This window comes from Salmo salar, chromosome 01 (assembly GCF_965601325.2).
Source record: "Salmo salar chromosome 01, fSalSal1, whole genome shotgun sequence".
Classification (NCBI taxonomy): Eukaryota; Metazoa; Chordata; class Actinopteri; order Salmoniformes; family Salmonidae; genus Salmo; species Salmo salar.
Genome location: NC_138291.1, coordinates 177,738,781 through 177,751,469, shown reverse-complemented (window position 1 = coordinate 177,751,469; position 12,689 = coordinate 177,738,781). Strand labels below are relative to the sequence as shown.

The window sequence follows — 12,689 nt, the reverse complement described above, 5'->3', positions numbered from 1 at the left end:
TAGTACCCGCAAAATCAGTCTCAATGTCAACAGTGAAGAGGCGACTCCGGGATGCTGGCCATCATTTGCGCACAGATGAATAGATCATGCTGCTATTTAGCAGTAGACTGAACTAAGCTGTGAGAAACGAGCAAGACAAATGGTTTCGGTTCCTTTTAGAAACAGTGTTGAGACAATGAGCGTTCTCAACAGCACCTTACCACAGCCCAACCGCAGTTTCTCACTTCCATAGTGTACATTAGGGTCACCAAACAGTGCTTCCTCACGGCTATTGGTTATCACACCACCCAAGGGGGGGGGGGTTGATGCATCTGTTGTGTGATTGTAAACCGTTCCAGAAATGTAATTCTTATAATAAAATAAGTTGTGCGAAGAATCAACAGTCTCTCTTCTTTTCTGGTTAGAGTTTCCTCTACATTGTTTAAACAGCAATGCGTCAGGTGTCTTTTTTAAATCCTGGCCATGCATTAGCCTATCCATAAAAGGTTTTTAAAATTGGTCTACTCAAGATAAATATTTTGGAGGCTTTTGCCATTATGCTTTTGCATTATTCACAATTCAGATAAGTCTAACAACACACTTAATTTCCCTTGTTCAAATATCCATCGCCGTTTCCAAAGAGTGCCTCCTCCAAAATGATACAGTCCTAGAAATTCCATATCAACAGTGGATAGGTTATATCTTGCTTATTGAGAACGTGCTTCACACATACAATTAACAGAATCCTTGTATTTTTTTTCCAGAAATAAGTGTGATTTGTAAAGCCTATACTCGTTCAAACCAGTTAGAACAGTGTTGACTGCTGCCAACACTGCAAACATATTTAGAAAAAAACGATATGTATTTTACTGTAGCGATTATTTGTTTTAATAACCTATGCTATTGCTATTATTGGTTCCCGTAGCCTTTGCTATTTAATAAACACTATTGTAAAAACAGCAACCTTATCTTACCTTCTGGTTTACTTTAGTAAGGCAGCTTATGCCGCGTTCACATCATGTCGGAAACTCGGGAACTTATTATTTGCATCGAGCTTCCTAGTGAGAAACTCGAGTATCATCTAAGCAAGTCGGTAATTTCAGAGTTTTCCGACATGAGGCAAACATGGCAATAGTCTCCTTTTCTTTAAGAACCCAACTTAATTTAGTTATTTATTGGCCTTCCCAGAAGAGTGGAGGCTGCAAAGTGGGGACCTGGAAAGTGGGGACCAACTGCATTTAATGCCCATGATTTTCGAATGAGATGTTTGACGAGCAGGTGTCCACATACTTTTGGTCATGTAGTGCACCTGTTTTCGAGTGGACTTGAAATATACAGCATGCAATACGAATTGTCTTGAACGTATGAAGCTGTAACTCCGCTGACCATTTAGCCAATTTGCCTGATCAGGAGGCTAGTGTTTCATTAGCCATCTCTCTGTCAGTGAATTCAAATGTTTTATCATGTTTTGGCATGAATATACAAATATGACCGCATTACTTTTTTCACATTTTGTTGCATTACAGCCTTATTCTAAAATGGATTAAATAGTTTTTTCCCTCATCAATCTACACACTGCATTGTGTCCCGCCACCCACCCACCAACCCCTCTTTTACGCTTTTGCTACTCTCTGTTCATCATATATGCATAGTCACTTTAACCATATCTACATGTACATACTACCTCAATCAGCCCGACTAACCGGTGTCTGTATGTAGCCTCGCTACTGTATATAGCCTCTCTACTGTATATAACCTCGCTACTGTATATAGCCTGTCTTATTACTGTTTTATTTCTTTACCTACCTATTGTTCACCTAACACCTTTTTTGCACTATTGGTTAGAGCCTGTAAGTAAGCATTTCACTGTAAGGTCTACACCTGTTGTATTCAGCGCACATTTGATTTGGAATACCCCATAATGACAAAGGAAAAACAGGTTTTTAGTAACGGTTGGAAATATATAAAATAAAAAAATAAAACATGAAATATCACATTTACATAAGTATTCAGACCCTTTGCTATGAGACTTGAAATTGAGCTCAGGTGCATCCTGTTTCCATTGATCATCCTTGAGATGTTTCTGCAACTCAATTGGAGTCGTGTTTCTCAATGAGTTGAAATCATGTGAATGCATCCAACTGGAATTTACAACATAACTGGTAATTACCACCTTTCCCTTTGGTTATGAATGCAGCATTAAACCAACAGCCTTCTGGTCCGTCCGCCTCTATATAACCTTTAGGGAAATGTAACTGCCACTGAGTTATTGAATTTTATGTGAAGCATCCCATCTTTGATTTAGGCCAATAGCTGAGAAACTGTAATGTTAAAACAACACACTCACTTTTTGAGAAGTACGACGGGTTGAGTAAAATCTGTCCAATAGTGCAGGAACTCGTCTTTAGGCAGGTTGGGAAGGCAGAGAGCAAAGCATAGACCAGCAATTTCTGCTTTCTCTAGTTGGATCTCATAATGTTTACACATATACAGTACGATCACAGCAGCCTTCATTTGGTCCTGAATAGTGGGACTCTTTCTCTCTCCCTTCTTCATCAGCTGAGGAAGCACACTCTCCAGAATGAACTGTTTCAGCAGCTTTTGAACCTTTGAGTAAAACAGAAGACTGTTTAAGACATTTGTAAACGGCAATGCATTTTTTTTTCTCATCTATTTAAATCACGGTAACACAGCATATATTTTTCTATGAATAATTTGGCATAACGTCTATGCATTATCTGAATGCCATTATGTTTATTTGACAATTATTTAAAAATAACTCACATCTTTATATGTTTCTTGTTTTTTCATATTCTTGTTGGTGCCTGCACACAATGATGGTTTCCTGTAAATCTGTTCAAATTGAGTGAGTCGTTTCATGAAACAGTTGAGTTGAATGTCATTCCAGCTGTGAAGGAGTTCAAAAATAGTCTGAAGCATTATCTTCCCTGCGATTTCTCTGCCTTGGATTATTCTTTTGGACACATCCTTGGATGGCGAGGCACAGATAATGTCATCATACTGATGCCAAGCCCCTGTGGTGGGGTGGGGTAGGGGATGGGTGGGGTAGGGGTTGGGATGGGTGGGGTAGGGGTTGGGATGGGTGGGGTAGGGGTGGGAGAGGAGGGGTGGGAGAGGAGAGGGGTGTGGTGGAGTAGGGGTAGGATGGGTGGGGTAGGGAAAGGGTAGTGGATGGGTGGGGTAGGGGTTGGGTGGGGTGGGGTAGGATATGGGTGGAGGAGGGTTGGGAGAGGAGGGGTGGGAGAGGAGGGGTGGGAGAGGAGAGGGGTGTGGTGGAGTAGGGGTAGGATGGGTGGAGGAGGGGTGGGAGAGGAGAGGGGTGGGAGAGGAGAGGGGTGTGGTGGAGTAGGGGTAGGATGGGTGGGGTAGGGAAAGGGTAGTGGATGGGTGGGGTAGTGGATGGGTGGGGTAGGGGATGGGTGGGGTAGGGGATGGGTGGAGGAGGGGTGGGAGAGGAGAGGGGTGTGGTGGAGTAGGGGTAGGATGGGTGGGGTAGGGAAAGGGTAGTGGATGGGTGGGGTAGGGGATGGGTGGGGTAGGGGTGGGAGAGGAGGGGTGGGAGAGGAGAGGGGTGTGGTGGAGTAGGGGTAGGATGGGTGGGGTAGGGAAAGGGTAGTGGATGGGTGGGGTAGGGGTTGGGTGGGGTAGGATATGGGTGGAGGAGGGGTGGGAGAGGAGGGGTGGGAGAGGAGGGGTGGGAGAGGAGAGGGGTGTGGTGGAGTAGGGGTAGGATGGGTGGAGGAGGGGTGGGAGAGGAGAGGGGTGGGAGAGGAGAGGGGTGTGGTGGAGTAGGGGTAGGATGGGTGGGGTAGGGAAAGGGTAGTGGATGGGTGGGGTAGTGGATGGGTGGGGTAGGGGATGGGTGGGGTAGGGGATGGGTGGAGGAGGGGTGGGAGAGGAGAGGTGGGAGAGGAGAGGTGGGAGAGGAGGGGTGGGAGAGGAGGGGTGGGAGAGGAGAGGGGTGGGAGAGGAGAGGGGTGGGAGAGGAGAGGGGTGTGGTGGAGTAGGGGTAGGATGGGTGGGGTAGGGGGTGGGTGGGGTAGGGGTGGGAGAGGAGGGGTGGGAGAGGACACAAAAAAAAGAACCAAAAAAAGATGCCACTTTAGACAACCCATGGTTTATGTGATGTTCTTGGCAAAGCAGGAAAGAAACATTTTGACAGCACAAATATGTTGATATGTTGCTAGAAATGGTAATAAAAAAACGGAATACTATGCACTTAATTCAAAACTATTTTCAACTTGGTTTACAGTCGAGTTTGAACTAAAATAGTTGATTTAGATTAATTTTTTTAAAGTCTGAAGCTTATGCGTATGAGTGGGATTTTGCTCTTTACGCACAATCTCTGCTCGACTTGTTCAGCTGCCCAGAGAACAGGCTACTCTGGCGATTTTCAGTGACGAATGGAGAATGATGCTTGCTTAATAAAGTTAGATCAAAGCTGAATCTACAGTGCATTCTGAAAGTTTTTAGACCCCTTGACTTTTTCCACATTTTGTTATGTTACAACCTTATTCTAAAATTGATGAAATTATTTGTTTTTCCTCATCAATCGTCACATAATACCTCATAATGACAAAGCAAAAAAAAAAAATTTTTGCAAATGTATTACAAGTAAAAAACAGAAATACCTTACTTACATAAGTATTCAGACCCTTTGCTATGAGACTTAAAATTGAGCTCAGGTGCATCCTGTTTCTAAAAACATATTTTAGCTTTGTCATTATGGGTTACTGTGTGCAGATTGATGAGGGAAAAAAAGGTAATTTAATCCATTTTAGAATAACGCTGTAACATAACAAAATGTAGAAAAAGTCAAAGGGACACGAATACTAACCGAATGCACTGCAGGTCTACAAGATCACATAATGCTAGTTATACAAAACAGAACCAAATATAATAGCTTAGCATAGACTAGCATTACCGTACGACAAAAAAAACACATTTATATTGTGACATTTTAAGATGATTGTTTAAATGGTCACACTCATGAGGCCAAAATGTAACCGTGTGCAACACTAAGCTAAATATGTGATTTGATTTAAACAAAACACAGATAGGCTACAGTTTGCTATACATAATTCAAATCAACACCATACTTCGAAACACTGTAATATAACTCAAGATCATATTCTCATGAAACTGATGGTTAGCATGCAGATGCACAACGGGCTATTCACCAGTAAATCTTGAAGAGGTATTATTCACGATTGACAGTGTGAAGGGAGGACGACCACAAAAATGTGTAAAGTAGAGATAAAGAAACGCATGCGCAGAACGTGATAAACACTTCAAGGACGAAACAAATTTATTTGCCATTCTAAAATGGGATGAGCATCACCCAAAAAGCTGTCATCTCATGTGTTCCAATTAAATGCAGCCACTGCAATTGAAAACAGTTGTAGAAATTCTACAAAACTCCTACCTTCGTCATCGAGTAGATTGGTCTTTACACAAAGACTTCTTCTTCTGGTGGGATGTGTAAAATCAATGTACTCATACTCATACGTTGCCTTTTTGGAACTGTAGACAAGATACTGGTATGGTATGGACACAGCTTGGTCAGTGACCAGGATTCCTTCCACTAAGAATCCATGCACTCCCAGTTCCCTGCAGAGATTGTAAGTAAACACGTAAAAACGTTTAAACTTACACATTGTTTTAAGCATATTTGATTAACCTGATGTATTTTCCGATATGTGCCACCCTGACTAGAAAGGTGCAGTCCACTGGTCAGGAGTAACGACACTGAACGCCCTGTTGCCAGGATCAATGCAGACCCGAGGCAGTGAGTGTTGGAGAAATATAGTTTAAAAAATATATTGATTTAAAAAAATATATATATTTTTTTAGAATTGAACGTGGAGCGGATGGTTTTACAGTTACATGATGACATCACGTGCCCCGCTGTACCTTCAAAATGATTCGGCAATCAACATTTATTTGAAAAACACCATAATTTGTCGTTGAAAAGAAAGTTAGACAAATGGAAAAACCCACCCGTCGAACCGATCAAATGTGTTGATCTTTAGAAGATTTCTCTTACATCTGCCGTTTCCATTACACACGTCAAAAATATTTTTTTGGGGGGGGGGGCCGACATTGCTTGTGTGGAATAAACCTGGGTCAATGGAAACCTGACTACTTCTATTTAGTTTCTTGCCACTCAACATCACATCCTGTCCCAGGATTGGAACTTTGACTTTAAACATAACAAGGGTTCTGACGTTAGGATGTGTTACATCACTCTTTATGTAGAATGACATTACTTATAGGATTACTTTGTAGGGCAACACGAATGGGACAAACCAGTAAATTCCAGTTGAATATACAGTAGACACAAACGTGAAGCGAACCCACTTTGTCACGGTTAGCTCAACCGCATTGGATTCCCAGCTCCCCGTTTCCTCCCCTGCCCATACGAAAAGGCGATCCTCATTCGGGTCAAGATTGAAGTCCTTTGAGAGAATGGCGTGGAAATAGATTTTAAGTCTCTCTTTTGCCGACACCTGTGTTTTCCCTGTGGCTGTCCTGAAATGAAAACAAACAACAATAATCAGATGAGTATGATCTAAACCAGGGCTCTACAACCCTGTTCCTGGATCGCTACCCTCCTGTAAGGTTTTCACTACAACCCTGTTCCTGGATCGCTACCCTCCTGTAAGGGTTTCAGTCCAACCCTGTTCCTGGATCGCTACCCTCCTGTAAGGTTTTCACTACAACCCTGTTCCTGGATCGCTACCCTCCTGTAAGGGTTTCAGTCCAACCCTGTTCCTGGATCGCTACCCTCCTGTAAGGGTTTCAGTCCAACCCTGTTCCTGGATCGCTACCCTCCTGTAAGGGTTTCAGTCCAACCCTGTTCCTGGATCGCTACCCTCCTGTAAGGTTTTCAGTCCAACTCCAGTTGTAACTGGGGAACAGGTGCATCAAAGCTGGGACTGAGAGATTGAAAAACAGCTTCTATCTCAAGGCCATCAGACTGTTAAATAGCCATCACTAACACAGAGAGACTGCTGCCAACACTGAGACCCAATCACTGGCCACTTGAATAAATGGATCACGAGTCACTTTAAATAATGCCACTTTAATAATGTTTACATATCTTATATTACTCATATCGTATGTGTATACTGTATTTTATACCATCTGCTGCATCTTGCCTATGCCACTCGGCCATCGCTCATCCATATATTTATATGTACATATTTTCATTCACCCCTTTAGATTTGTGTGTATAAGGTAGTTGTCGTGGAATTGTTAGATTACTTGTTAGATATTACTGCATGGTCGGAACTAGAAGCACAAGAATTTCGCTACACTCGCATTAACATCTGCTAACCACGTGTATGTGACCAATAACATTTGATTTAACTTGGTTCAGCTTATCAACCAGCTAATTATTAGAACCAGGTGTGCTAAATTTGGGTTGGAGTGGAAAAACCTACAGGATGGTAGGAGATGGTTGAAGAGCCTTGGTCTAAAACATATGCAGGTATGCAGGATTTGTATTGGGGAAGGGGATTTAAATAACCATGAGCACTGAATGACATCTGGTTCGCAGAACGTTTTGGAATGGATACCTTTTTGGAGGTGGACAAGGATACTTTTCATCCATAGTTCCAGAGGCATCACTTTTCGTGTCTCCTTTCCTTTGGTCAGACTGCTCGACCTCCATGGCATCCTCCTGTAGGCCAACACTGGAGGGGATGCTGCCTGTCTGTTAAACAAGTAACACAAAACACGTGTTAACACTTAACTGTCCCTCAAATGAAAATGACCAAATAGACCTCTCATAATACATTTTATTGGGTCCATTAGTTTCAATTGCTCAAGCAGCAAATCCTTTTAACCCTTTACACTCATTTGGAATTGGCCAATATGGATAGGGCTAAATTGAAAAGTTTCTTACAGAAGAAATACTGTATGAAGAGCATATGAGTAGCATGGTAGCAACTGAAAGGGAACAGTTGCTGTTATATAGAAACATTTGCTGTTTTATAGCTCATCTGATGCTATTCTTCACATTTTGTCATGAGGATGAGAGAAAATATTGCAGTTTTAAAGTAACTCTCCACTGAAAATGTCACTTTTAAAAGTTAATATTCTGTTAACTCATACCCAAATAATGTTTTTTGACTCATCCTATACTCGTATGTTGCCAAATCATAAATTGGAGGAAAATCTTTTTTTAATCTTCACCTCAAACAGACCAGTTCAAATTGTCCCATGCTTCGTAAATAACAGGTGCAGACTAACAGTGAAATGCTTACTATTATATTTTTAATGACCAGTATGCTCCCACAGCCTTCTGTTGTTGGGGTGCGCCCACACCCTTCTGTTGTTGGGGTGCGCCCACACCATTCCAACACAGAAAATATACTTTTTAACAGACTAAATTATTTATTTTTTTGTAAGGAAAACTATTTCACTCATATTGTAATTAATTATAGGTCATATATACTGTACCAGTCAAACATTTGGACACACCTACTCATTCAACATACAAATCATTAAAATCCAGACGGAACATATTTACACAAGAAGCAACCTAATATCACACAGTCAACCTCTCATTTCATTTAGTAAGTTCACCATTCTGCCATTCTCACTGTTAAACATCGCACAGTGTTCATCACAACGGCTCTTTATCTCAATCATTTGATCATTTGGTTTTTCTTAATTTTTTTAAACTATTTTCTACATTGTAAAATAATAGTGAAGACATCAAACCTATGAAATAACACATATGGAATCATGTAGTAACCAAAAAAAGTGTTCAACAAATCAAATATCTATTTTATATTTGAGATTCTTCAAAGTAGCCACCCTTTGCCTTGATGACAGCTTTGCACACTCTTGGCATTCTCTCAACCAGCTTCATGAGGTAGTCACCTGGAATGCATTTCAATTAACAGGTATGCCTTAGTAAAAGTTCATTTGTGGAATTTCTTTCCTTCTTAATGTGTTTGAGCCAATCAGTTGTGTTGTGACAAGGTAGGAGTGGTGTAGAGAATATAGCCCTATTTGGTAAAAGACCAAGTCCATATTTTAGCAAGAACAACTCAAATAAGCAAAGATAAAACGACAGTCCATCATTACTTTAAAACATGAAGGTAAGTCAATCCAGAACATTTCAAGAACTTTGAAAGTTTCTTTAAGTGGAACTCAGATCTGGGAAATATCCGACGTCCGATTTCAGTGCGTTCAAGACAACTGGGAATTCTGGGAAAAAAAATTGCTCCGACTTGGATTTTTTTTTGAATGTTCATCCAACTCAGAATTCCAAGTCGGGAATGGGGGCCTCTTTCTAGAGCTCCAACTTTCTGATCGGAAGATCACTGACGTTGTGATTTGACCTCATTTTTGTTTTTGTTCCCAGTTGTATTGAAAGCACCATTAGCTAACGAACTAGCTATGACGGTCGCGGCACGCATGACCAGAATGAAACAGATGAACCACCAAAAGCACACCCCATTTCTCTTTAAAAGTTCAGAATGACGAGGAGTTGGATGGTTTTTCGTGCCCAAAGTCGACCATTAGATATGCCAGTCAGGTGGCTATCTGCAGGCAACTAAAGAAAAATTGTGGAATCTGAAAAGACACGTATCTCAAAAGCAAGATGGTGTACTTACTATGTGCACATGCTAAAATAAAGGAACGAGGTAGGTAGATAATTAAGTGCATCATTGTATTTATAAAAATTGTAAAAATCTAATCTCTTAAAACGTTTCGTTTATTTTCATTCTATGATATATACAATAGGCTATAATAGGTCTGGCATATTCCCACATTCAAGGAGCATTTCGTTTTGATTGGGTTATTTTGCCTTAAAACCTTTAAGTCTAACTATTTATTTATATAAAATATATATATATATTTTTTTAAGATATATATATCTACACGTGCTGACAGGATATTCTCCGCTGCAGGTCAGCTCTCCAGGCACCATCACATGAGCCTGAACCCACAGATGACCAAACTCGTGTTTCTTTAAAAATAAAAAATAAAAAAAATTCATTCTAAGTAAGTCACAGCCTAAATGCACAATTTATAAACTATAATGATTCAATACAATGAAATGTTGTTTAAATGCTGAGCACTTTATGTCCCTACCAGCCTATTGTGTCACACTAGGAAATTTGTCACAACGCATTTCTTTGTAGGCTATAGCCTTGAAGTAATTGAAATAATATAGCCTAAATAATTCATTATTGGTTCCATCTTAGACTCCCTGTCTGGCTCCGGACCTATTCAGAGTGCTTTCGGAAAGTATTCAGACCCCTTCGCTTTTTCCACGTTACGGCCTCATTCTCTAAAATGGATTAAATTAATATTTTTCCTCAATCTACACACAATACCCCATAATGACAAAGTGAAAACAGCTTATTTATTTTTGCAAATGTATTAAAAATAAAAAAAAACAGAAATAACTGATTTACATATGTATCCTTTGCTATGAGACTCGAAATTGAGCTCAGGTGCATCCTGTTTCCACTGATCATCCTTGAGATGTTTCTACAACTTGATCGGAGTCCACCTGTGGTAAATTTAATTGATTGGACATGATTTGGAAAGGCACACACCTGTCTATAAGGTCCCACAGTTGACAGTGCATGTCAGAGCAAAAACCAAGCCATGACATCGAAGGAATTGTCCGTAGAGTTCCAAGACAGGATTGTGTTGAGGCAGAAAGCTGGGGAAGGGTACCAAAACATTTCTGCAGCATTGAAGGTCCCCAAGAACACAGTGGGCTCCATCATTCTTAAATGGAAGAAGTTTGGAACCACCAATACTCTTCCAAGAGCTAGCCGCCAAACTGAGAAATCTGGGGAGAATGGCCTTTATGTTGACCAAGTACCCAATGGTCACTCTGACCGAGCTCCAGAGTTCCTCTGTGGAGATGGGAGAGCCTTCCAGAAGGACAACCATCTCTGCAGCACTCCACCAATCAGGCCTTTATGGTAGAGTGGCCAGACGGAAGACATTCCTCAGTAAAAAACACGACAGCCCGCTTGGAGTTTGCCAAAAGGCACCTAAAGGACTCTGACCATGAGAAACAAGATTCTCTGGTCTGATGAAACCAAGATTGAACTCTTTGGCCTGAATGCCAAGCGTCACGTCTGGAGGAAACCTGTCACCATCCCTACGGTGAAGCATGGTGGTGGCAGCATCATGCTGTGGGGATGTTTTTCAGCGGCAGAGACTGGGAGGATGGATGCACAAGTTTCTGAATGTCCTTGAGTGGCCCAGCCAGAGCCCAGACTTGAACCCAGTCGAACATCTCTGCAGAGACCTGAAAATAGCTGTGCAACGACGCTCCCCATCCAACCTGACAGAGCTTGAGAGGATCTACAGAGAAGAATGGGAGAAACTCCCCAAATACAGGTGTGCCAAGCTCTCAGCATCACACCCAAGACAACGTACAGAGTAAAGGGTCTGAATACTTATGTATTGTAAAAAAATCTAAAAACCTGTTTTTGCTTTGTGATTATGAGGTATGGTGTATACATTGATGAGGATTGTTTTTATTTGATTCATTTTAGAATAAGGCTGTAATGAACAAAATGTGGAAGAATTCAAAGGGTCTGAATACTTTCCAAAGGCACTGAATATTATGTTTAATATGACATGTAGCCCATTTGAAATTATGTTCGCTTCTTACATTCACCTTTCCATGTTTATTAAAATACTTTTCATTCAAGTCCATATGGTTTGGTTTCAATAAATATAAACCAATTGGTAGGTCCAGGTAGTAACAAAAATAGATGGGTGTTGGTTAAATTGCGATTTTAATGAATAGAATGAATTTGGAGCTGCAGTTCTTTTCCCCTGTGATCCTGTAAGCACTAAGAGGTTTTTAGCAGAGCAGCAGGAAACCGCTCAACTCCGCTCACATGCTTTGCTACGGAGACAGACAGTGATGTGGAGCTCAGTGGTGAGGCTTTGGCAGGCTGCAAAGCATGCAAGAGGAAACAGAGGAGACAGAGGGAGGAAGCAAGCAGAAAGAGGTTTGTACAGTGGTTCCCAAACTTGGGGTCAGGGCACCATATGGGGTCCCCTAAAAGAACCTGTACTATACTTATCAAATAAATGTTTTTTTGTAGATCGACTGAAGTGAATGAACCTACAGCATCCTTACGGACTGCACTAAAACTCAAACCCTAGTTACGGCCCTGCAGCCACTGCGATCCAATTTAGGCGCATATCAGTGCCCAAATCTGCCATTTTCAACCCGCATACAGGTATCAGTGTAAAAGGGCTAAAATTGAAGTAGCTACGATACCTCTGATCCAACCATGGCTGTGCTGAAATTGGAACAAAGAAAAACAAAATCAGATGAATTTTGTCTTAAGATGAAGTGAGCAGGAATTGTCTTGGTTAAGATCATTTAAAATAAGTATGAGTGTTGAGTGACTTCTGACTAGAAGAAAATGTTGGATACCTTTCTGGCGGTGGTCCAGCCAGAGTTTCAGAGGCATCACTTGTGTTGTCCCTCTTAAAATCTGGACTAGTTGGTGAATGGGAGGAATCTCCTTTCCAATGGGCAGACTGCTCAACCTCCATAGGCTCCACATGTCGGTCAACACTGGCACCTTTGCTCTCTGTCTGTTCAGTAAAGTAAAACATGTAAACATTAACACTTAACTGCCCCTCAAAATGAAACAAAATGGCCAAATAGATCCCCCAAT

General features: G+C 41.3%; 1 protein-coding gene across 1 annotated transcript in view; it reads right to left on the bottom strand.

Moving 5' to 3' along the window:
• LOC106572043 (E3 ubiquitin-protein ligase rnf213-alpha) overlaps nucleotides 1-12,689 on the bottom strand; it is a 78,575-nt gene that overhangs the window by 61,466 nt on the left and 4,420 nt on the right. Inside the window, exons 4-10 of the mRNA XM_045693885.2 lie at nucleotides 12,443-12,606; nucleotides 12,284-12,305; nucleotides 7,581-7,717; nucleotides 6,361-6,531; nucleotides 5,426-5,610; nucleotides 2,764-3,014; nucleotides 2,327-2,586 (exon numbers count right to left, since the gene is read on the bottom strand). Of these exons, the coding sequence (XP_045549841.1) occupies nucleotides 2,327-2,586; nucleotides 2,764-3,014; nucleotides 5,426-5,610; nucleotides 6,361-6,531; nucleotides 7,581-7,717; nucleotides 12,284-12,305; nucleotides 12,443-12,606 (1,190 nt within the window). The remainder of the gene's footprint in view (nucleotides 1-2,326; nucleotides 2,587-2,763; nucleotides 3,015-5,425; nucleotides 5,611-6,360; nucleotides 6,532-7,580; nucleotides 7,718-12,283; nucleotides 12,306-12,442; nucleotides 12,607-12,689) is intronic.